Here is a 21,152-nt window from a genome sequence, read left to right on the forward strand (position 1 = left end):
GATGTCAGCAGGGAGGTAGAAGCTTGAGCTAGAGGTCTAGGACCCACCTAGTGGTTAGCTGCCCAGATGTGCTTAGAAGAGTCCTAAGGACTAAACCCTGGGCAACGCCACATTTAAGAGAGCAGGAGAAACACAGAGTCACAGAAGTAAGTCAAGAGACAGGGGTGAGCAGGGGCTTGGAAGAGGAAATCAGGATAGGGGATGAATCCCGACCATCAGTGCCAGGTCCCCACCCAGCACACCACTAGAAGAGAAGAGCCACGAGGGCAGGAACTTTCCACTGTGGTATCTGCAGTGCCTGCAACCGTGCAGGGCTCCTGGGAGCTGCTCCACAACTGCTGTGGAGGGAACGGAAGGATATGGGTCAGGCCTTCAGTAGCCACGGAGCCGGATCATCAGAAGGCGCTGATGACACACACCAGGGCCACTTTCAGGAACGCCTCCCCCCCCACAGACACCCTACCCTGGTGCAACTCCACCAAAGCACCGCTGGGAGTCTGGCTCCCAGAAGACAAAAGGTTGAGACACACACAAGTTCACCACTGAACCAGGGGGTAAAAATCTCGTCTCATTCACCCACCCTGACAGAAGCTCTGCATAGGCAGGCATCATCATTACGACAGGTTCCTCTTAAAGACTTTATGAGATTAGCTAGACCCATAAAAGCTATATAGAATATTTGAACATGCAAGAAATTTTAGATTAAAATGAATCATATGGGAATTACGCCAAATGAAGAAGTCACCCATCCCTTATCGGTTTTACGAGTTTTCACATTTGCTTAAAAATTAGCATAGCTAGATCATCTTTTACAGCTCCCATCCCCACCAATTAGTGTTGGTGGGGTTCTAACTATACGCAGAAGTTCAAAGATTAACCTGGAAAGTACCAGATTTTGTGATAAAGAGCCCCAAACAGAGTCTTGCGGTTCCTGAGGTAGTCTTGCCCCAACAGGTGAGCGGCTCGGATTTCAAAGTCCTTCATCAGGCCCTATCAGCAAGGCTCAGTTCACGTGCCCCACTCACCAGCAAAGCAGGACAGCAGAAGACACCTAGCACACGGCAGGTGCTAAGAACAGGTGATGAACCGGCATTTTCCCTTCACACCATACATGTAACAAAAATCCACCTCTCTCTTCCAGCTTTGTTCGGACCCGCAGGGCCTATCCCTTCACTGAAGCCGCTCTTCAGGTTCCACAGCAAGAAGTCTTCCTATTTCCTCAACAGGCAACAGGGCCCTGGAGGCTTAGCGCCTCTAAATGCAACAGGCTCTGCATCTCCTACTTACTCAAGACTCCACAAAGCGTATTTGCTACACGGGTATTTATTCAAGGACTTTCTATATTCAGTCACCACTGAAATCACTGCTAAGCTCTTTTCATACCTATTTGTGTCACAGTTCTTCATGTTGGACAGTGAAGTTGACAGGCAAGGGTGAGCCTGTTAGTTATGACTGACAATGACTGGCATGGCGTCACCACTGAAGAGCTCGGAGAGTAGACGCTCGTGGAGGAGGAGGATGAGAATAGAGAGGAGGGTCCTGAGGAAGGGCCCAGACAGGCTGCCCCACCCACAGAACCTGAGGCCTGCATGAGGCCTGGGATCTGCTTTCCCCTCTGCCCTGGAAGGTCCTCTCTGGGTGATTCTAAGGCACGGTGGTGAAGGACATGATTGGCCCACCCAGTGTGGTCCTCTGGTCTAATGGCAGCCCCTCGCCTGGCAAACAGTGCAACAAGCATTCCATTTAGAAGATCTTCTCAAACACATGCAAGCAGCATTCTCTAATGGAAATGGAGACAAGGTCTTTCTTGGAAGAGAGTGCCCCAGAAGATACTCTCTGCCCCAAGACCAACCAGGTCCCTTTTAAGGTCCCTGAGAACAGCAGCCTGGGAGCAGCCAAGACTTTCAAAGGCTGACAAGGCACAGAGTGGATGAATGAATAGATAACAATACATGGAAAAAACATAACAACACAACTTTGGCTTATAAAACCTCCAACCTGAGGTGGGGACATCCGTGTCCACCAACATGCAGAAACAGATGATTGTAGCAGATGGTTGTCAGAAATGCTTTAGCATTTCCCACACTGTCCACATCCCAAGCCCTGCTCTACCTTCCCCCACAACCCCCCCCAACCCCCCCCAACACACACACACACACACACACACAAATAGTATCTGCAGAATGAGTCAGAGGTTGGGATCCAGAGCCTGACATCAGGATAGAACTCTTGGCACTCCACACTAAATCACCATGATTAGTCCTATCTAGACAGCAAAATTCACACTGGCCTAAGCTCGAATGGCAGGGTCTGTCTTGTGAAAAGTTAGGCTGCACCCAAGACCGCCAGATCTGGAAAGTCTTTCACTTCTCCTACTTCGCTGAAAGGCTGTCCACCCTGGTTGAATGTCAGCTTATACCGTAACCGGATGGGCTCCTGGGCAAAGACAGAAGACATTAAATTAGTGGGGAGACACACAGACCAGCCCAGTGTACGAGCTTTTACCCACCCAGCAATCACCAAGGAACAGCATATCATGTTAATTCCATGCCAGTAAGGCCTTGAAATAACTATGACAGGAACACCTGGCCAGGACCCTCTGGGATGACAAACTCAAGCCATATGTCCTGGGAGAACTCCCACAGCTTTGCAGTCCTGAGGTGGACCACAACTCAGAGACTGGCTAAGGAGGACAGGCACACCCTTTCAGAAGACTCATGGTACGAGGGGGAGTTCGTGTCACATTCTCAGTTCCCAGCTATGGCAACCCAGTCAGAGATCTTCTTCCAATGAGCCCTGAAGAAAAGACTCAGCAAGGAAAATCTCACCACCACTCCCAACCAGAGACTGTAGAGCAAGACCCAAATAAAGCTCTTTCAAACTCCCTACAGTCCAGGGGCCCCCCATCCCCCTGCTATTAAAGTTACCAGAACATACTTTGTGTGGATTGTCAAGCAACAGCATCTGAGAGATCACAGCTGGAGGTGTCAACGGACTGAACGCAGGGAGCTTGGAGCTGGATGCCGGCTGCAGCTTCACTCTCATGGACTATGGGGGGGGGGGGGCGGAGATAAATCCAGTATCTAACTTGTTCCTAATAAAGTACAGCTTCAAAGAGGGAGTTCAGGTAAGCAGGAAAACTTGACCTCCACCCACCAAATAATTAAAGGGTCCAAAAGTCCTTCCCTTCCATAAACAGAAGTTGTGTGGTCAATGGTTGGCTTCTGAGAGGCAGCATGAAGAGCTAGGGCATACCTTGGGCTGAGTTCTAATTCTGCTTCTTACTAGCTCTGGGATCTTGGGCAAAATACTTAACCTTTCTGAGCCCTGGACTAGAAGTTTATAAAATAGAGATTAACGATAACACGTCCCACAAGACTACCATGAGGATGAGAGAATGTGTATGTTTACTTTTGCCCACCTTGAATCTTTCCTTCCAGGACATCCTTTCCCTGTTCATTGTGATGCTGGTATGGCTGTTAATCAGTGGGGGCCCTACTTCCCTTGAAGAGGAATGGACATAATACCTACATTGGCCAGAGTACCTCATTATCCCTGAACACAAGGTACTGGTCCCAGATATCCAAGTAATGCCAACAGGGCCAATCCTAGCCCTTTCGAGGGTAATCAATATACATGCCTCATGCCAGGTGGAAGTTTCCTTCCGAGATAAAAAGGGTTCAGGAGGGTATGGGTTATTAACTCTGGACCTGCTGGTAGCCATTTACATGCTGTGTGGAGTCTGTTGGAGAATAGGCTCCAAAGAAGAAAGCAGTCAAGAGGTGGAAAGAGATTCTTAAGGAATCATTTTAAGAACTTATCTAGATCCAGCCACATCTGAAGTCAGATATTCAGAAATCCCCATTAAATAAGCCAATAAAACTCCCATTTGATCTTAAATTCCTTTGAAGAATGTGTCTCTTGTACCTAACTAAAAGATCATGTCCTAGTAAAGGGCCTGGCGCTCAAAAATGCTAGCTTTACTGAAAAATTCAAAGGAGCGGGCCAGCAGACGACTCACCTTGGGCACAGCCACTTGAAACATGATGTCCCAGACAGGCTGGGTGGCAGTGCTCATCATGGTCAACAGCAACACCTGCACCTCCGGATGGCCAGGGGCCCCCGTCTGAGAAAAGTGGAGCAGAATTCGGAATCCATTCCGGTCATACACAATAAGAGGCGGCAGGCTGCCTGGTAGAGAAGGACCCAACCAAAAGGGTTAACATGACCACAAGGCCACCAACAGCCATGCCTGAAAGAGATGTGCGTGTTATCATCCGCCGCTGCTGCCTCTACCATCAGCACGGCTCCTGGACTGACCTCCTCAGACCCAACCTTCCGGTGCCACCATAATCCAGCCCTCACTACTCCTAGCTGGACTCCCGAGGGCCCCTCAAACTGACTGCTCCCCACCATCCAACCATCCGAAGCACATTACCAGTTTGTTTTTTTAAAAGACTTTATTTGAGATAGAGCAAGCGAGCAAGAGAGAGAGAGCATGAGCCGGGGGGGGGGGGAGTGGCGGAGTGCAGCAGAGGGAGAGGGAGAAGCAGGCTCCCTGCTGAGCATGGAGCCCGATGCAGGGCTCAATCCCAGGATTCTGGGATCATGACCTGAGATGAAGGCAGATGCTCAACCAACTAAGCCACCCAGGCGCCCCAGCATATTAGCAGTTGTTTTTTTTTTTTTTTTAAAAGGTACTTTTTTTGAGGGAGATAGGATTAGGACTAAAATACTATGAACACTATAGAAAATACAGGATATCATAATGAAATAAAAGACACCATTAATCCTACCCAGAAATAAGCATTGCTAACATTTGGGCCTATTTCCTTCTGGTCTCTTTTATATGACTACATGCACACACACCTCTTGCATTTAATTTTACAGAACCATAAAGACACAGATCTCTTCAAGTCAATAGGTTTACTGACCTTCCAATGGAAATCCTAAAAGGATTATTTTAATTCAGTTAAGAAATGATTCTAAGGCAAAGGGGGGGGCGGTATGAGACTATCCACTTAAGAAGAGGGAGGAAAGGCTATTTTTGTCAAGAAATACTCGTAAGTACATAACCAAGCGGAGAGGTAGGAAACAAAGCATGCAGAATAGATCTAGTAGGAGAATTCAACGTGTTAGAACATCTATGTCAAAATCAGTGGCTGATTCGATAAGTGGCAGACAACTATCTAATCTGGGAAAAAATGTTTAATGATGATCCTTAGCTCATGCGAAACATCACTTAACAATGAGACTGTCAAAGATTTAAAAGTATGATTAGATTAAAAGTCCTCTTGAGGGACGGTGGTGAGTTTATGGGGAAAGAGGCAACCTTTCTGAAGGGATCCTGGTCATGCAGATCAAAATTTTAAATGTCTACACCCGGCATTTCTAAGAATATATCCTGATGAAATAATCAGGAAAGTTTAAAAACACAAGTGTCCAGAGATGTTCACCGTAGCAGTTTTTAACAGCAAACAACTAGAAACAAATTATCCTTCAGAAAGGAATTAAATGAAGGCACCTGGGTGGCTCAGTCAGTTAAGTGACTTGATTTCAACTCAGGTTATAATCTTGGGGTCGTGAGATCGAGCCTGGCATTGGCCTCTACGCTTAGTGTGGAACTTGCTTAAGAGTCTCTTTCCTTCTCCCTGTGCCCCTCCCCACTCAAGTGCACGCCCCCTCCCCCCCCAAATTTTTAATTAAAAAAGTAAAAAAAAGGGCGCCTGGGTGGCTCAGTCGGTTAAGCGACTGCCTCCGGCTCGGGTCGTGATCCCGGGGTCCTGGGATCGAGCCCCGCATCGGGCTCCCTGCTCTGCGGGGAGCCTGCTTCTCCCTCTCCCACTCCCCCTGCTTGTGTTCCCTCTCTCGCTGTGTCTCTGTCAAATAAATAAATAAAATCTTTAAAAAAAAGTAAAAAAAATAAAGGAATTGAATAAATGAATGATGTACCATGATTATATGATGTATAGAGACATTTAAAAAGTAAAAGTTTTGAAGAACAATTCACAGCATGAAAAAAATGCTATAGCTTTTAATAACAAAGCAGGCTGTAAAACATTCTAAATATACTGTATCTAAGCACCCTGGGTGTCTCCTGCTCACATGCCAGTGTGCCAACCGTACACGGTCACCTTCCTTCCTTCCTTCGTAAGGAGGGAACCTCTGCTCTCCTCCTCTAATGAGGACCACCAACCAAAGAGGGCCACCAGCCAAGTTCTTCCTTTCCATCTAATCTCACCTCTTCAGAGTTATTTCTGCCACACTGGACATTTCCTTCTTGAATTCCAAATGAGTGAGCATCATGTCCAAAACAGACTCAAGCCCCCTAATTAAAGTCTGCCTGCCAATATCCTTCACTTTTAGTGTCAACCCCAAGACAGAAACTTTATGAAAAATAGTAGGTAAAAGACTGTGAAGCCACCTCCTTACCCTCTGCCTCCAGGCAAAATCTCTACCACTCAGCTTCCCCAATTTAAGAGCCACCCCCTACCAATCCAGAGCAGATAAAAGTTGGGTATTTAAGAGCAGGGGGGTGGCGGGGGAGGTAAAACTGTACTTACTGGGCTTAACAGACTCCAAAGGGACAAATACTTGAGCCAGAGGTGTATTCTGGGAGGATGGGGAAGAAGCCAATGGCCCAGCTTCCCAGGACCAACCTGGAGAGGACTTAGTGCCGGGGGGCACTTCCTTAGGGATGCTCTTCTGTGGAACATAATTTCTGCAAAGAAATGAAAAAAGTATCAAGACTAGCAAAAATTATAGACAATTCCAGGAAATCTGATTAGGCTTTCTGAAGAATGAGATACAGAAGGGGGAGAAAAATACATATGTGTGCATGTATTTTAGAGGAATAGGACTTTAGATGGGTAATTTCACCTGCGCCTCAGTTTTCTCAACCATAAGATGGAAATCATCTAACATCTACCTCATGGGGTTGTCATTAGAATTAAATGAGAAAATGTACGAAAAGCATTGAGGACTGTGCACACATAAGGACCCAATAAACCAGAAGCTATTATTAAGGTAATCAGGGTTGTAGTTGTCAGACAGCCTCTGACAACGAGTTGCTCAGTCAGGTTACGTTTCCTTGTACGTGGTCACCAGAGTAACAGGAGTTAGGAAGATAACACCAATTACACGGACCACTTCATTCATGATTTTGTCCATTTGGAATGTAAACTGAAAACATTTTTTAAGTAGGCTCCACACCCAGCAAAGAGCCCAACTCGGGGCTTGAGCTCACAACCCTGAGGTGAAGACCTGAGCTGAGATCAAGAGTCAGATGCTTAACCGGCTGAGCCACCCAGGCACTCCAAAAACATTTTCAGTACCAACTGAAAACTATAGTGCAGAGTAACCCACCCAAATCAGGAAGATTACCAGCCCCTCGCTGTGCTGAGTGGTTAGGAGTAAATGGAAAGACTCCCTCTGGGTGCAAACAAGAATGACGTCCCAGCACATCTTCATGTCCACCAGGACCTTGTGTCTCTACCACAGACACGGATACACTCAGGGTGTCTACGGGAAGGCAGACCACGCCAACCTTCCCAGAGGCAAAGCAGCAGGATCTACATACACGTTTAGACTCACGCCTTAGAGCACTTCCACTTTTAGGAATCCATACTATAAAAACGCTCCGAATGCCTCTGAACTGAAAGCTACGTAAATACCCACAAGAGGACAATGACTAAATATATGAGTATTATATGCATATGGATTATTACAACTATCAGAATGAGACAAATTTATCTAACCTCATCAAAGATGCTATATGAAAAAAACCACACTGGACAACAGTCTGTAATTATGGCCCATGTGTGTAAAAAATAAACAACATAATGCATTACTACATACAGAGAGAAAAGCAAGGAAGGAACATTGGGCATTATCTTTAAGGAGTGTAATTGGGCCTTTCTATATTATCTATTTCTCTAGTGATCAAATTTTGCTTAACTTCCTTGTAATCAGGAGAAAAAAAAAAAAAAAAGCCTATGAACACCACATCATCATCATCATCTACTGCTGCTACTCCTTAAACCAATCCCTTTGCAGAGGTCCTAACCAAAGCATGTCTTTTCGTCTGACTTGGGATAGGGAGTCAAAGGAGAAGAGGGGAGGTACATATGGAACCCTTGGTAGAAAGGAAGCAGCCCCTCCAGGGAGAGAGGTCTCTGGCTGTCTCCAAGTGTGCCCCATGTTCCCGCACACCAACACGGCTCCTCGGCCTGGCCCCCACGCAAGGAGCAGGAAGCATGCACAGGAGCCCCTCTTCTACTTTCCTTGCCCACAAGACTCACAGAGGCCCTGGACACGGCTGTGGGGAGAGGAGATCCAGCAAGTTCCTTTCTGCAGAAGGGCTCTGAACACCACCACCTGGCTGCATGCTGGCGGGGGGGTTCCTCTTTTCCTCACAGCAATTCTGACCGGCAACCTGTCAAACCAGGAATGGCTAAAATAAGGCCAGGGTATGAATGATCAGGAGCCATGGTGACACCAGGACACAGGCTACTGCATTTCCTGGGGCAGGAGGAGGAAAAGGGCAAGAGAGCACAGGACTCCTGATACGACCTTCAGTAAGCGGGAGCCTGGATACCACTGAAGAGAGTAGGGACACAAGGAGAGGGAAAAATGTGTCTCTCTGGGGGTTCAAGCCAGACAACATAAGTAAGCAAGAGGCTTTGGACCTCCAAGTCCACAGTCGCCACCAGGCTATGCTGTAGCCCCTTCCCCCACGCCCAGGCAGTGCTGCCCTTGTGAACATAGGTTTGAGGGACCTCCCTTCCACCCCTTAGGAAGAGCTTCTTTACCTTGTGGGTAACCGGAGCATCACTGAGGCCTGTAAGGAAGAAACAGAAAGATGTGCACCAGTAACTCTACCTGACAGGAGATGGAGATTGTTATCATGTTCACCCCTTCTAGAACATTTAGAAAGCCTAGGCAAAGCAAATTACCCAAAATCATTCAACTCATCCATGACAAATCTGAGACTAAACGCAAAGAGGACCTCTCCGAACTTTCCAGGATAGTAGTGCCCCCTTATCCATTAGGGAATATGTTCTAAGATCCCTGGTGGATGCCTGAAAGGGCGGATGTAGCAATCCCTCCATATACTATGTTTTCCCCCCCCACACACATACATAACTACAATTACGTTTACTTTGTAAGTTAGACACAGTAACGGATAATAACAACAATATACTGTAGTAAGAATTATGTGAATGTGGTCTCTCGCTCTCAAAATATATTATACTGTACTCACCCTTCGTCTTCTTGTGATGGGAGATGATAAAATGCCTACGTGATGAGATGAAGTGAGGTGAATGACGTAGGCATGGGACGTAGCCCTAGGCTACTACTGACCTTCTGACCATATGTCAGAAGGAGGATCATCTGCTTCTGGATCGCGAGTCACTGAAATTGCGGACGAGGTGGGGGACTACTGTATACCCAGCTCCCTCTGAAAACAGGCATATTCTCCCCAAGCGGAACCAGCTTACTTGCTCTTCCTGGGAGTCAGGGCCATTCTGCGCCTGCTCCCCCAAACACCCACCCTCACCTAAGGCTGCCAGGTCCTGGTGAAGCAAAGACGGTGCCACAGTCCCGGCCTGCTCAGATTCATTGTCCACCTCCAAGTCAATCAGAGGACAGCTCTTCATGCAACCTGCTGGTTTCTGAAAGACTAGAGAACAGTCAGGAACATAGGTGAGGATGCGAGCAAAGTCTCCACTTAATGCCCATTAGCTTCCCACAGGCCTCCTCTCAATCAGAAGACATCACCTCGCCCCTTCAATGCACCCCCGCTGAATGGCTTGATGTATAGCCTGAGCTGGTATCTGGAATAGGAGGCAACCAGGGGACTGCCTTCCTACCCCAGCAATCACTGTCCTCTGCTAGGGGTCCATTCAACCTGGCCAGCAACAGGGCGGACGCCTCCTGCTCACAGGCCTTTTGACAACAACTCGTCACAATCACTGGAGCGCTTGATAAAAACACAAACCCCCAGGCCAAGCTCTAAGCAGTCTTGATTCAGAAGGTCCGAGCTGAGGACCTAAGAATCTGCAGTTCAGCCAGTGTGCCAGATGATTCTGACGCAGCTAGCCTGCTAGGCACCACCAAAACAGATCACTTTTTTGGTTTCTAGCTCCTCAAAGTAAGCATTCATGAGAAGAGGAATCAAAACCTGGGCGCAATATAGCCATCTGCTCCCGTGGATAGCCAGAGCTAGGGTCCAGCCTGCCAGTCAGTTCGTGATGGCACACGTGGCAGAGGCTGGCTACATAAAACCATCCCCCAAAGGGAAGGGAAAAAAGGGCAAGGCCTCTCATTTCCACACCACAACCCAGAATATTCTGAGGATCCATTTCTTCTCCGGGATTTGCAGGATGCCCAGGCAGAACATAAGGAGAGGCTTCTTTGCACATACCTCTGGAGACAGGTAGGTCTCCCACTGAGCTGGTCACTGTGTTCCCAAAGATGACTCGGCCCTCCATAACCTGTTTGTACAGCAGAACTCCCTGGGTGAGGAGGTCATTTGCCTGGAGAATCTCCGCTGAAGGAGGGAAAAATGAGAACCCCCTGGTTCAGCTACCAACAATCTCAGTGTTTTTTAAGCCATTCCAGAAAGCAGGGGTCACGCAGCACTACCAGGTTCAGTATACCCATGCCTCCTGCCCCCAGATCATGTAATCAGGCCCCTAGCAGACCTAGTTATTCAGGCCCTAATCCCCAGCACTTCTAGCTCTCAAGATGCAGGAGGAACCAAATTTCTTCACCACCATTCCCAGTACCTTCCAACACAATGGCCAACACTTGAAACATGGCCCCTTCAACTAAGGAACTAAAACTTTAATATTAATTAACTTAAAATAAAAACAGTTTTGTCAATGTGGATGTGAATATTAAGAGTTTTTCAGGGCAGGGGGAGGCGCCTGGGTAGCTCAGTTGGTTAAGCAGCTGCCTTCAACTCAGGTCATGATCCTAGAGTCCTGGGATCGAGCCCCCCATCAGGCTCCCTGCTCAGTGGGGACCTGCTTCTCTCTCTCCCTCTGCCTGCTTCTCCCTCTGCTTGTGCTCTCTCAAATAAATAAAATCTAAAAAAAAAAAAAAAAAAAGAAAAAAAAGGTTTTTTGGTACTTTATTCACTTATTGGAAAGCTTTTTAAGTATGTAGGGAACAAACTGGTACATGAATGTATGTTTTCACCTGTAAATTTCATAAAATCTAAATATAGATCAAGTATTCCTCATGAAATCTTGCCATCCAAATTGAAATGTCGTATATAAGTATAAAATCTGCACTGGATTCCAAAAACTTCACAAGCATTTGTGAATTGGCCCCTGCCAATTTTCTTAACACATAAGCTGCAACATGGGGTTGAATTCACCTGGCAAAATGTTTTAGTTAGCATGGATGAGTTGCTTAAAAATTTTAATTTGATTGTTTTTGAGCTGATTGCAATCAGAGAAAATGATGGGTTCAGACCATAATCACGAAGAGATAATCAGAAACCAAAGGCTTCTTGAACACCACCCATGAAGTGTTCTTGCTCCCCACATCCCTGCTCCAACTGATCCTGAATCTGATCAAGCCCCTGATCCAATTTATAAGAAATATCAGGAATTTATAAGAAGTATCAGATATAGAAAAACATTAAATATCATGGGGCACGCCATCAGAACACTGAGGCCTAGAGAAACTCTGTAGGTCAAAGGACATGTTTTTCATCTAATAAGAAGGAGAAAAAGAACCAAGGGGCTATCCATTAAAAAAGACTTACAAAATACCAATTGCAAAGTATGCCTTTTCTGAGTCTGATTCAGAACTTAAAAAAAAAGGGGGGTGCGCTGAGGTGGGAGGGTTAGCAAGAGATGTTTAGAGAGAGAAGTGCCCGGGGAAATCTGAACACTGACTGACTATTTGATTACCTTGGAATGTTTGCAATTTGCTTCAAAGAGAATAAGCGATGGGGGAGCGAGAGCAGCACACATGCAACAAGAGGGAAAAAGATGGGCCATGAGCTGGTAGCTGTTACCAACAGGTGAACGGACATAGGATTTATCCCACTATTTCCGTGCACATGTCCTGAAATTGTCCATAACAAAAAGTGTAAGATATTTTAATCTCTGTGCACAGATATTAAAATTCTCTGCTGTCCCTACCATTATTCCTGCCCTTCCTCCTCAGCCTGCCTCAGGTTGGCGACCCAGCCCCCGATGGCACTTAGGTTGGTGAAACCTTCGAGATGCAGCAGTTCCTCAGACTTCTGTGGAGGAAGTTAGTCTTCCTTCCAGCATCTCCCTAGCGCCTAACCTTCACGGCACATTTCCACCCCTCTCTAGGCTTTCAGACCAGCTGATGATCGCTTGCTCAAGCCTAGATCGTCCCGGAAATCAGTTCTAAGGCCACGCCCTTCCAAAGCCCAATCGCCACAAAAGCCATGCTGTCTGGTCTCTGGCACCACTGTGTCCCAGCAGGAAGGGGCACGTGTGTTCTGCCCTCCGGTGTCCCGGCTGTGCCAAGAGAAGAACGGCCTTACCGAGTGCATCGTCGTCGTCCGTGGTATCACTCGCCAGCCGGAACAGGGTGGGCCGCAGCTTCTCGCAGCGCTCATACACCACCTGAGAAAACAGAGCTGGTTCGCAGCAGGGCCCCAGGTGCCTCCAATAAGCACACAGTGGCGGTCTGCTGCTTCTGGAGTCTCCTGAGTCTGTCCCATATGTATGGCTGCAGGTTGAAGTGACATGGCCGTCACAGTGTCAGAAACAGTTTGGGCTATAGTTACCGCAATTTTTAAAATAGTTAAAAAGGTAACAGATGGCCTAAGAATCCACCTTCTGAGCATGTACTGCATTACCTCTTCTCCAAGCTCCTTTCCTTGCTCTCTAGAAGAGCTTTATTTTTTTAAGATTCTTTAAAATTTCTGACAGCGCGTGAGAGAGCATAAGCATGAGCTGGGGGGGGGGGGGGGGGGGTGGAGGGGGGGGGGGGCGCAGTGGCAGAAGGAGAAGCAGACTCACCGCTGAGCAGGGAGTCCGATGCAGGACTCAATCCCAGGACCCCGAGATCATCATCTGAGCCAAAGGCAGATGCTTAACTGATTGAGCCACCCAGGCGCCCCTGTAAGAGCTTTAATAATGGGGTAACCCCACATGGAAACCTGAAGCGACTACCCTGCTTTAAAACTAATCCAAACTCCCCATCCAACTGTTGGAAGACAGCCATCAGATTTTTCCAACAACACTCCCTGATTCCCACTGCATGTTCTCCCAGGACTAAACCTCAGTCCGCACCAATAACATCTGGGAAATCTCTCTCTCCTCATCCCTGGAGAGTGGCTCTGGACAACTTCACCCTCCACATACTAGGTGCTGAGGACATAACTTCTGTCCATGTTAGGCTTCCTTCCTTGAGAGGGAGCCCAATTAACACTCCAGTCTTCCCTGATGGTAGCGCTCCCTGCCCCCTTCCCCAGGGCTGGCGAAATGACCTATCTGCTTAGGGGAGTCTGGGAGAGGAAGCAGAAAGGAGCCCCTTCCTGCCACTTTGCTCTTGAGAGCTCCCTGCCTATATGGAAGCCCACACTCGGCTCTGCTCCAACCAGCTCTACGTTTTAGAGAAGGAAGCCCCTTGTGGGGAGAACGGTGGTGTAGCAACATTATCTTACGTGGTAGGTAAACCTGCCTGATTCGGCTTCAGTATTAGGAAGCCACTTGCCAATATTTATGTGCCACTTTTTCCAAAGTAGGCTCTACCCATTATAAAGATGAAATTTTGTTTCCTGCTATGTCTCTCCTGTCTCCTAGCTGGTTATCATCTTGGGTGGGGGAAAGTTGTGCTATTTAGAAGCCCAGCATGCCAACCTTGCTGAGGGGCTTTGGCACAAACTCACCTCAGGGAACTGGCTCTGGAGCATCTGCCTGGCCCAAGCCCACTAATCCTTCTGAGTACTGTCCCCTCTGGCCCCAGAAGGCCGACATGATCTTCTCTGTAACTCTACCCAATCCTAGCTATAGCTGATTGACCTGGGGTAGATACAGGAGCCTTGCTGGACAAATCTATTTTTCTCTCGGGAATTTGGACTGAGGAAAGCTACTAGTTTGTTTCTGCTAACCCCGTGAAATGGAAGGACAGGGAAACTAAGGAGCTACGTGAAGGCCGTCTTTCCTGTGCCAAGAAGCATAAAAAGCCGGCATGCAGACAGAGAAGACAAATGTAGCCGGCAGAAGGAGGGAGAAGAGCAGAGCTTCAAGGACAAGCGTCCGAGCGGCTGGCTCTGACAGCACTCCAGCCCCACCACCACCTGTCTGCACTGGGCGGCAGTGACACAGCTGGGACAGCGAAGGCACCGGGGACAGAAGAAAACCGATAAATCAAACTCCAAAATCAAAGGAGAAAGTCTGACAAAGGACTGGTATCCAGGATACATAAAGAACCCTTAACAACTCAAAAATGAGAGACAACCCAATTAAAAACTGGGCAAAGGATCTGAACGGACGTTTCTTCAGATAAGAAGACACACAAGCGGCCAAGAGACACAGGAAAGAAAGCTCAGCTTAAGTCACCAGGGAAACACATTTCAAAACCACAGTGAGATACCACTTTATACCCACTAGGATAGCTAGTATCAAAAAGACAGCCAGTAACAAGTGTTGGCAGGATATGGAAAACTGGAACCCTCCTATATCGCTGGTGGGATTGTAAAATGCCACAATGATTTGGCAAACAGCTTGGCAGTGCTCAGAAAGTTAAATGAAGCCACCAGGTGATCCAGCAATTCCAGTTCTAGGTATCTATACTCAAGAAAATCAAAAGCTTATGTTTCACACACAAGAAAACTTGTATATGGCATTCCTAATAGCCAAAGTGGAAACCCAAATGCCCAACTGATGAACGGACAAAACGTGAGGCAGCCATACAATGGAAGGTTACTCAGCCAGAAAAAGGAATAAAGTTTTGATACACACTACAAGATGGAGAAATCTTCCAAACATTAAGTGAGAGCAGCCAGACTCAAGACCACATGTTATAGGATTCAATTTACACAAAATGTCCAAAGAGGCAAATCTGCAGATGCAGAACATGGATGAGTGGTTGCCAGGAGCCGGTGGAATAGGTGTTGGCAGAGAGTGCCTGCTAATGGGCACAGGACTTCTTTTAGGGCTGATTAAATTCTTCCAGTTAGGGTTGATGGCTGCTTTTAGGATATGTAAATTCTCACTAAAGGTGTTAAAAAAAAAAAAAGACCCCGAGATGTGTAGCTGTGCGGGGGGAATTAGAATTCTCGTGTAATGTTGTTAGATACATAAAATGACACAACCACTTTAAGAAACTGGCCAACTATTTTTCAAAGTTAACTATACACTTAGCATGTGACCCAGCAATCCCACACCCAGGTGTATACCCAAGGAAAATGTATGTTCACACAAAATCCTATATATAACTATACACAATTGTTTATAGCAGCTTAATTCATAATCACCCAAAGCTGGAAACAACCCAATATCTATCAAAAGATGGATATACATGTTGTAATACACACAACAGAATTCACTCAATAAAAAGCTATTGATACACATGCCATGAATGGATCTCAATTATGCCAAGAGGAAGAAGCCAGAAAGAAAAACAGAGAAAGAAGGAAAGAAAACTGTATTGCTCCCTGCATACAAAAAAGTCTAGGAAGTATAAACTAATCAGAACAGACAGCAAGGCAGTGGTTGCTTGGGGGATGGGGAGACAGGAAAGGAGGGGAGGGATAACCTAGGAGCATGAGGAAATTCTGGAGGGTGAAGGACATGTTTACTATCTTGATTATGATGATGGCTTCCTGGACACACACATGTCAAAACACATCAAATATGCTTAAAATATGTGCAATTTCTAATGTGTCAATTACACTCAATTCCACTTGAATTTATTTTTTTAAACCAGTACCTGCAAAGCCTCCTGGTCTGGTGGGGCCTGCCCTGGCCTGCGGTACATGCTCAGCATTTCCTGCAGCACCTTCACATGGCTCCGTACCTCCTCCACGGCACTGACTCTCTTGGACACCTTCTCAGATTTCTCTTGTTCCTTTTAGAAGAGAGAGGATGGAGGTGAGGGAGCAGAAGCCCTAGATAATGCCTGAGCGAGGGATGGGAAGGAGGCACTGCACTGGCGAGCTCAGGAAAGTCACTAGAACACTGAGTGGGCAGGAGTGTTCGCTCAGTGGCGAAGAAAACACTCTGAGCCCAGAATTCCTGCAAAAGGCAATGTAGCCCAGGGACCAGGTGATCTACTGCTTCATACCACCAGCTTTAATCCCTCTGAAAACCAGATTCCCAAACTGGACTCTATCACTGGGACAGAAACTAGGGTCTATGAAATGCTTTGGGCTCTTGCATAAAAGTACTTGGGAAGTACACAGCATGATTTCCTCTTCCGGTCACCATCCTGCTGCCCTTCAGGGAGCCCGCAGCTGTGTCCCCATTCTGGGCCCAGAGGCCATCCCTTTCCCCGGCCAACTGTGCACCGACGCCCTCCAGCACATACACGTGTGTGTCAAACGCTGGTTCTGCAGAGCCCAGTGGAAAAATGCCCACCTCCTTGACCAAGTTCTTGATCAGCCTGTTTGCAGCCTGAAGATCCTCCGGGTGGTTGCTCTTCAGAAGCCTCGTCAGAAGCTGCAGAGTGAACAAGAAGAGCAGGTGGCTTCCTCCCCCCCACCCCGTGTCAAATGGCCCACAGCAGCAGCAGGAGAATACGGATAACAGCTCCTCACTTTCCATGCGTTCTCCTACCAAGTCTCACAGTGAGGCCATGGAGGTATTAGGACTCTCCCCACAGACCACTGGTTTTCAACGGGGTAGGAAGGTGGAGGAGATAGCCCCCAGGAGACATCTGGCAAAGCCTGGAGACCTTTCTGATTGTCACAACTGAGGTGCTACCGGCATCTAGCAGATAGAGGCCACAACACTATAAACTCCCTACAGTCAACAGGACAGCCCCCAACAAAATCATCTGGCCCAAAATGTCACTGCTGAGGCTGTCCTGGGCCAGACACCCTCCGATGTGACACACCTCGGTGATCTAGCAGAACGCCGTGCCCATGGGAGTCACTCAGTCTTCACTGATGGCAGTAGAGATGGCTATACTGAAGCCCAGAGCGTCTCAGTAGCTTGCCCCCGGTGACACAGGACTCTTTCTCCAAAGGCCATGCCCTTCCTCCTCTTCCCACCCACTGTAAGGCACCAGGAGAGGAGCCAGAGAGAAAGGCAGCCCAGAATCCAGCATAGTCCGGCTCGTTCTGACACCACGGCCACTGAACCTCTAGGCCCAAGGGAAGGGTGCAGCTGAGGGGTGCAGTTAGAGGCAGAGGGTCCCCAAGCCAGACTCCTACACCACCTGCAGCTTCCCTGGTACTCATTTCCTAGACCCTGTGAGTGACCAAGAACAGTAATGTCCAAAAGCACAGCCACCACCAGTGCTCAAGGGCCCTCTCCCCATTCAGAGGCACTCTACAGTTATCCCTAGGTCTTTGTCCCTCTCCTTCCTGATGTCTGAGGAGCAACAATTATGGGAGACAGTAGCAGAAAGAATACAGGTAGGATCAGGCTTACTGGCACTAAAAAAAAAAAAAAAAAAAAATTTCAGCCAAAATACAACCAATTCTTTCCACCATCTTCCCCTAATACCACACATACACTGGATATGACTGAGCATCCACCTCACCCACTGGGGTTATCTTTTTGTACCTTCTTTCCCTCAGGAACGCTTGTACAGTAAGGTGGAGGGTACAAAGAACATGGCATTCACTATTTGGCTCATCCATGAAGAAAACATCCAGACCTTATGCTACTTAACTCTAAGAGCCTGCTCCAGAGAGAACTCAATAACCCACCTCCCCACATTCCCCCCAACTTTGCTTCAGGGATCAGAGAACACCCCAGGGGATATTTCAGGAGAGTCCCTAAAAGAAGGGGTCAGATCAGATTCTAGGTTGGCCACCAAGGTCAGGAAGGGGCTCTTTACCTTGGACTTTTCTTCATCAGCATCGAAGATAGAGCTCTTGGGCCAGGGAGAAGGTGGAGGCAAAATTTTATCCATTGGTAGTTTAGGGTCTTGCTTTACGATTCCTAAAACACAATTCGTGAAGTTAAGATACGGCTAAGGGTAGCCACTGACTTTAGTAGGATGCAGCATCAAGTCCAGAAACTCCCAGTTCCTGATGTCCCACTGGGAAAACACTATCAATGACCTTAAAGGGATAGACCGAGGGTACGACCAAGGCTCTGCAACCTCCCTCAGGAGACTCCAAGGAACCAGCACAAAGACAGGGACATCAGAACCAACCAAGATCAGCACCAGATCCTAGGGCTTGTGGGCCATGGGCCTCGTGCTATAAAAACACTGATCGTTACATACAGGTACGTAACCTCCCAGGGCCCAGAAGTTCCTGTAGGATCCACGACCCTCCCAACAACAGTGAGTACATGTGGCGGGGAAAAATAGTCCATCCTGAATCCAGGTTCCTTCTTCTACAGAGTTCTACGGACTCCCAGCTTCCACACAGGACGCAGAAAGGCATGAACTGCATGACTCCAACCCCGACAACACGACACTGGACAACCTACAAATCCACCACTTTTCCTGAATCCATCAGAGAGTGGAGATCACAGGGCAAGAAATCTAAGGAAAGGCAGGGCCTCCGAGGAAAAACGGAAGGCAACACCAAGGCGGATAATTCAGATAAACTTGTTTCTAAATTGTTTACAGGCCGGTGTGAGCTAGCTAGAGAACACAGAACCTCCGAGGCCCACACTGCAAGAGGAACAGGCTCTTCACAGGGCCTCACCAGGCACTCATGGAAAGACACGGGAAAGGCCTGCTGTCGCACTTCCATCCTTCTCTCTCCCTCCAGAACAAACACCTTCAACTGCTGGGAAAGACATCAAACCCTGCAGTCCTCAGAGCAGCGGCAGAAACCAACTACAGCTTCAGAACAGAAAAGAAAGCCTTATGCCCCTGGGGAGGGGCAGGATCACAAACAGGTGCTACCAAGACCGGGGGACACAATGCCCACCTAAAACCGAGGCTTAGAACACAGAACAACGACCCCTGCCTCCACCAGGCTAACTGGCATTGGGTAACAAGTTTTAACAGTCGACTATCAGAAAAGTATCCAGAATAAGACCCTCTCCGAGGTGCAGAGGGAAAAAGGAAAACCTAATGCTGAAATGGAGTGGATACTGAGAAACACTCTAGCAAATCAGCTCCCACACTCAGTACAACCCGACACCGGAAGAATTTAAAATCTGGTACAGTGAATGAGGATAACTATAGCAACAGCAGTCCCAAGCCCAGCTCAACTCCTGCTACAAGAAGGAAAGGTCTGCCCATTTCCAGTGATCAGAAATTATTTGTCTCAGGGGCACCTGGGTAGCTCAGTCGGTTAAGCGTCTGCCTTCAGCTCAGGTCATGATCCCAGGGTCCTGGCATCGAGCCCCACACATCGGGCTCCGTGCTAGACTGGGAGCCTGCTTCTCCCTCTCCCTCTGCCTGCCGCTCTGCCTACTTGTGCTCTCTATCTCTGTCAAATAAATCTTTTAAAAAATAAATAAATAAAATCTTTAAAAAATTCACTTGTCTCAGACTCTACTGTCCTACACAAGATGTCCAGCTTTCACTGAAAAAACCACAAAGCACGCAAAAAAACGACGACTGCGAAGAGGAAATGCAATGTAAGCCATGGAGCCCGACCTTGTTTCTTCAGCATCTGGTAAGCGTCTCGGATCTTGATATCCTCTGGAAACCAGACAGTCCAACTAAAGAGTATTTCGATGACTCTTCCTTTAACTTTTTCTGTGGTCCAGGACCCTAGGTACTAAAAATAAAAAGGGAAGAATTACAAAGCTGGAAAGGACTTAGCCAGCACATGCTACCACGGACGAGATGGCCACTGAGGTCCAGGGAAACGAGCTGCCCAAGGCTGGTGGAGACGGGCGGCACTTAAGGCCAAACCGCTGGCCCCCGGCCCCAGGGTGCCTTCTTGGTTTCCAGGAGTCAACCTCCACAACTGCTCAAGTGAAGCCCACCATATATTGGGCTAGGTTAGAGCCACAGGGGACACTCCTTTTTTGAATGAGGCAAGATTATGAAAATTTATTTGGTCTTTGTCTCTAGTTCCTGGCACAGTTTCAAAAACCCTTGGAATTTCCTGAGTTGTAAGAATAGCTTTTGTTGGGGCGCCTGGGTGGCTCAGCTGGTTAAGCGACTGCCTTCGGCTCAGGTCATGATCCCAGGGTCCTGGGATCGAGCCCCACGTCGGGCTCCTTGCTCACGGGGGAGCCTGCTTCTCCCTCTCCCTCTGCTTGCTACTCCGCCTGCTTGTGCTCTCTCTCTCTCCGTCAAAGGAATAAATAAAATCTTTAAAAAAATAGCTTTTGTTATTCACCATGAGCCCCCTTGGACCACACGTGAGTTTATGTTCACCATTCATGGTGGGTGCTTAGTTTCAAGGGAGAGACTGACCACTTCAGAAAAATCCACCATGTGATGACAGGGTTGGAACTTTCAGCCCAACTCCCAGGAGGGCCGGGGGCTGGAGACGGAGTTCAATCCTAGCTAATGATTTAATCAAAATGCCTACATAACTTCCGATAAAAACTCGCAAACAAGGAGCCTTGGAGAGTTAGAACACATGGATGTCCTGGGAGGGTGGTGTGGAAGCTCTGGTCCCCACCCACCCCCAAGACCTTGGTCTATGGATCTCTTCCACTTACATCCTTTATAACAAAAGGATAATAGTGAATATCGTGCTTTCCTATCTTTTGTGAGTCTTTCTAGTGAATTACGAAACCTGGTGGAGGGAGTCACGGGAACCCCTGAATTTGTAGTTGGTCAGAGAGCAGGAAGTAGCCTGGGGACATCTAAGACCCCTGGCTGGTATCGGACGTAGGCAGGTCTAGGTAGGACTGAGCCCTTCATGTGTAGGGTCTATAATAACTCCGGGCAATTAGTGGCAGAACTGAAATGAATTAAACTGTACTACCCACAGATGATATCAGAGAATTGCTGAGAAGGAGCAAAGAAGGGCTCCATCCAGTTAGGTACCCAAGAACGGTGTTGCTAAGACAAGGGCCAGGAGAAAAGGTGCAGAGGGCAAGCAAGAA

At 47.7% G+C, this 21,152-nt stretch overlaps 1 protein-coding gene across 1 annotated transcript in view; it reads right to left on the reverse strand.

Moving 5' to 3' along the window:
• Nucleotides 1–1,192: 1,192 nt before the first annotated feature.
• Nucleotides 1,193–21,152, reverse strand: part of GGA2 (golgi associated, gamma adaptin ear containing, ARF binding protein 2) — a 30,562-nt gene continuing 10,602 nt past the window's right edge. Inside the window, exons 5-17 of the mRNA XM_044915088.1 lie at nt 19,741–19,864; nt 18,013–18,116; nt 16,584–16,664; nt 15,937–16,074; nt 12,539–12,620; nt 10,427–10,552; nt 9,560–9,682; nt 8,811–8,839; nt 8,301–8,434; nt 6,564–6,721; nt 4,022–4,191; nt 2,938–3,048; nt 1,193–2,436 (exon numbers count right to left, since the gene is read on the reverse strand). Of these exons, the coding sequence (XP_044771023.1) occupies nt 2,326–2,436; nt 2,938–3,048; nt 4,022–4,191; nt 6,564–6,721; nt 8,301–8,434; nt 8,811–8,839; nt 9,560–9,682; nt 10,427–10,552; nt 12,539–12,620; nt 15,937–16,074; nt 16,584–16,664; nt 18,013–18,116; nt 19,741–19,864 (1,491 nt within the window). The 3' untranslated portion in view covers nt 1,193–2,325. The remainder of the gene's footprint in view (nt 2,437–2,937; nt 3,049–4,021; nt 4,192–6,563; nt 6,722–8,300; nt 8,435–8,810; nt 8,840–9,559; nt 9,683–10,426; nt 10,553–12,538; nt 12,621–15,936; nt 16,075–16,583; nt 16,665–18,012; nt 18,117–19,740; nt 19,865–21,152) is intronic.

This window comes from Neomonachus schauinslandi, chromosome 5 (assembly GCF_002201575.2).
Source record: "Neomonachus schauinslandi chromosome 5, ASM220157v2, whole genome shotgun sequence".
Taxonomy (NCBI): Eukaryota; Metazoa; Chordata; class Mammalia; order Carnivora; family Phocidae; genus Neomonachus; species Neomonachus schauinslandi.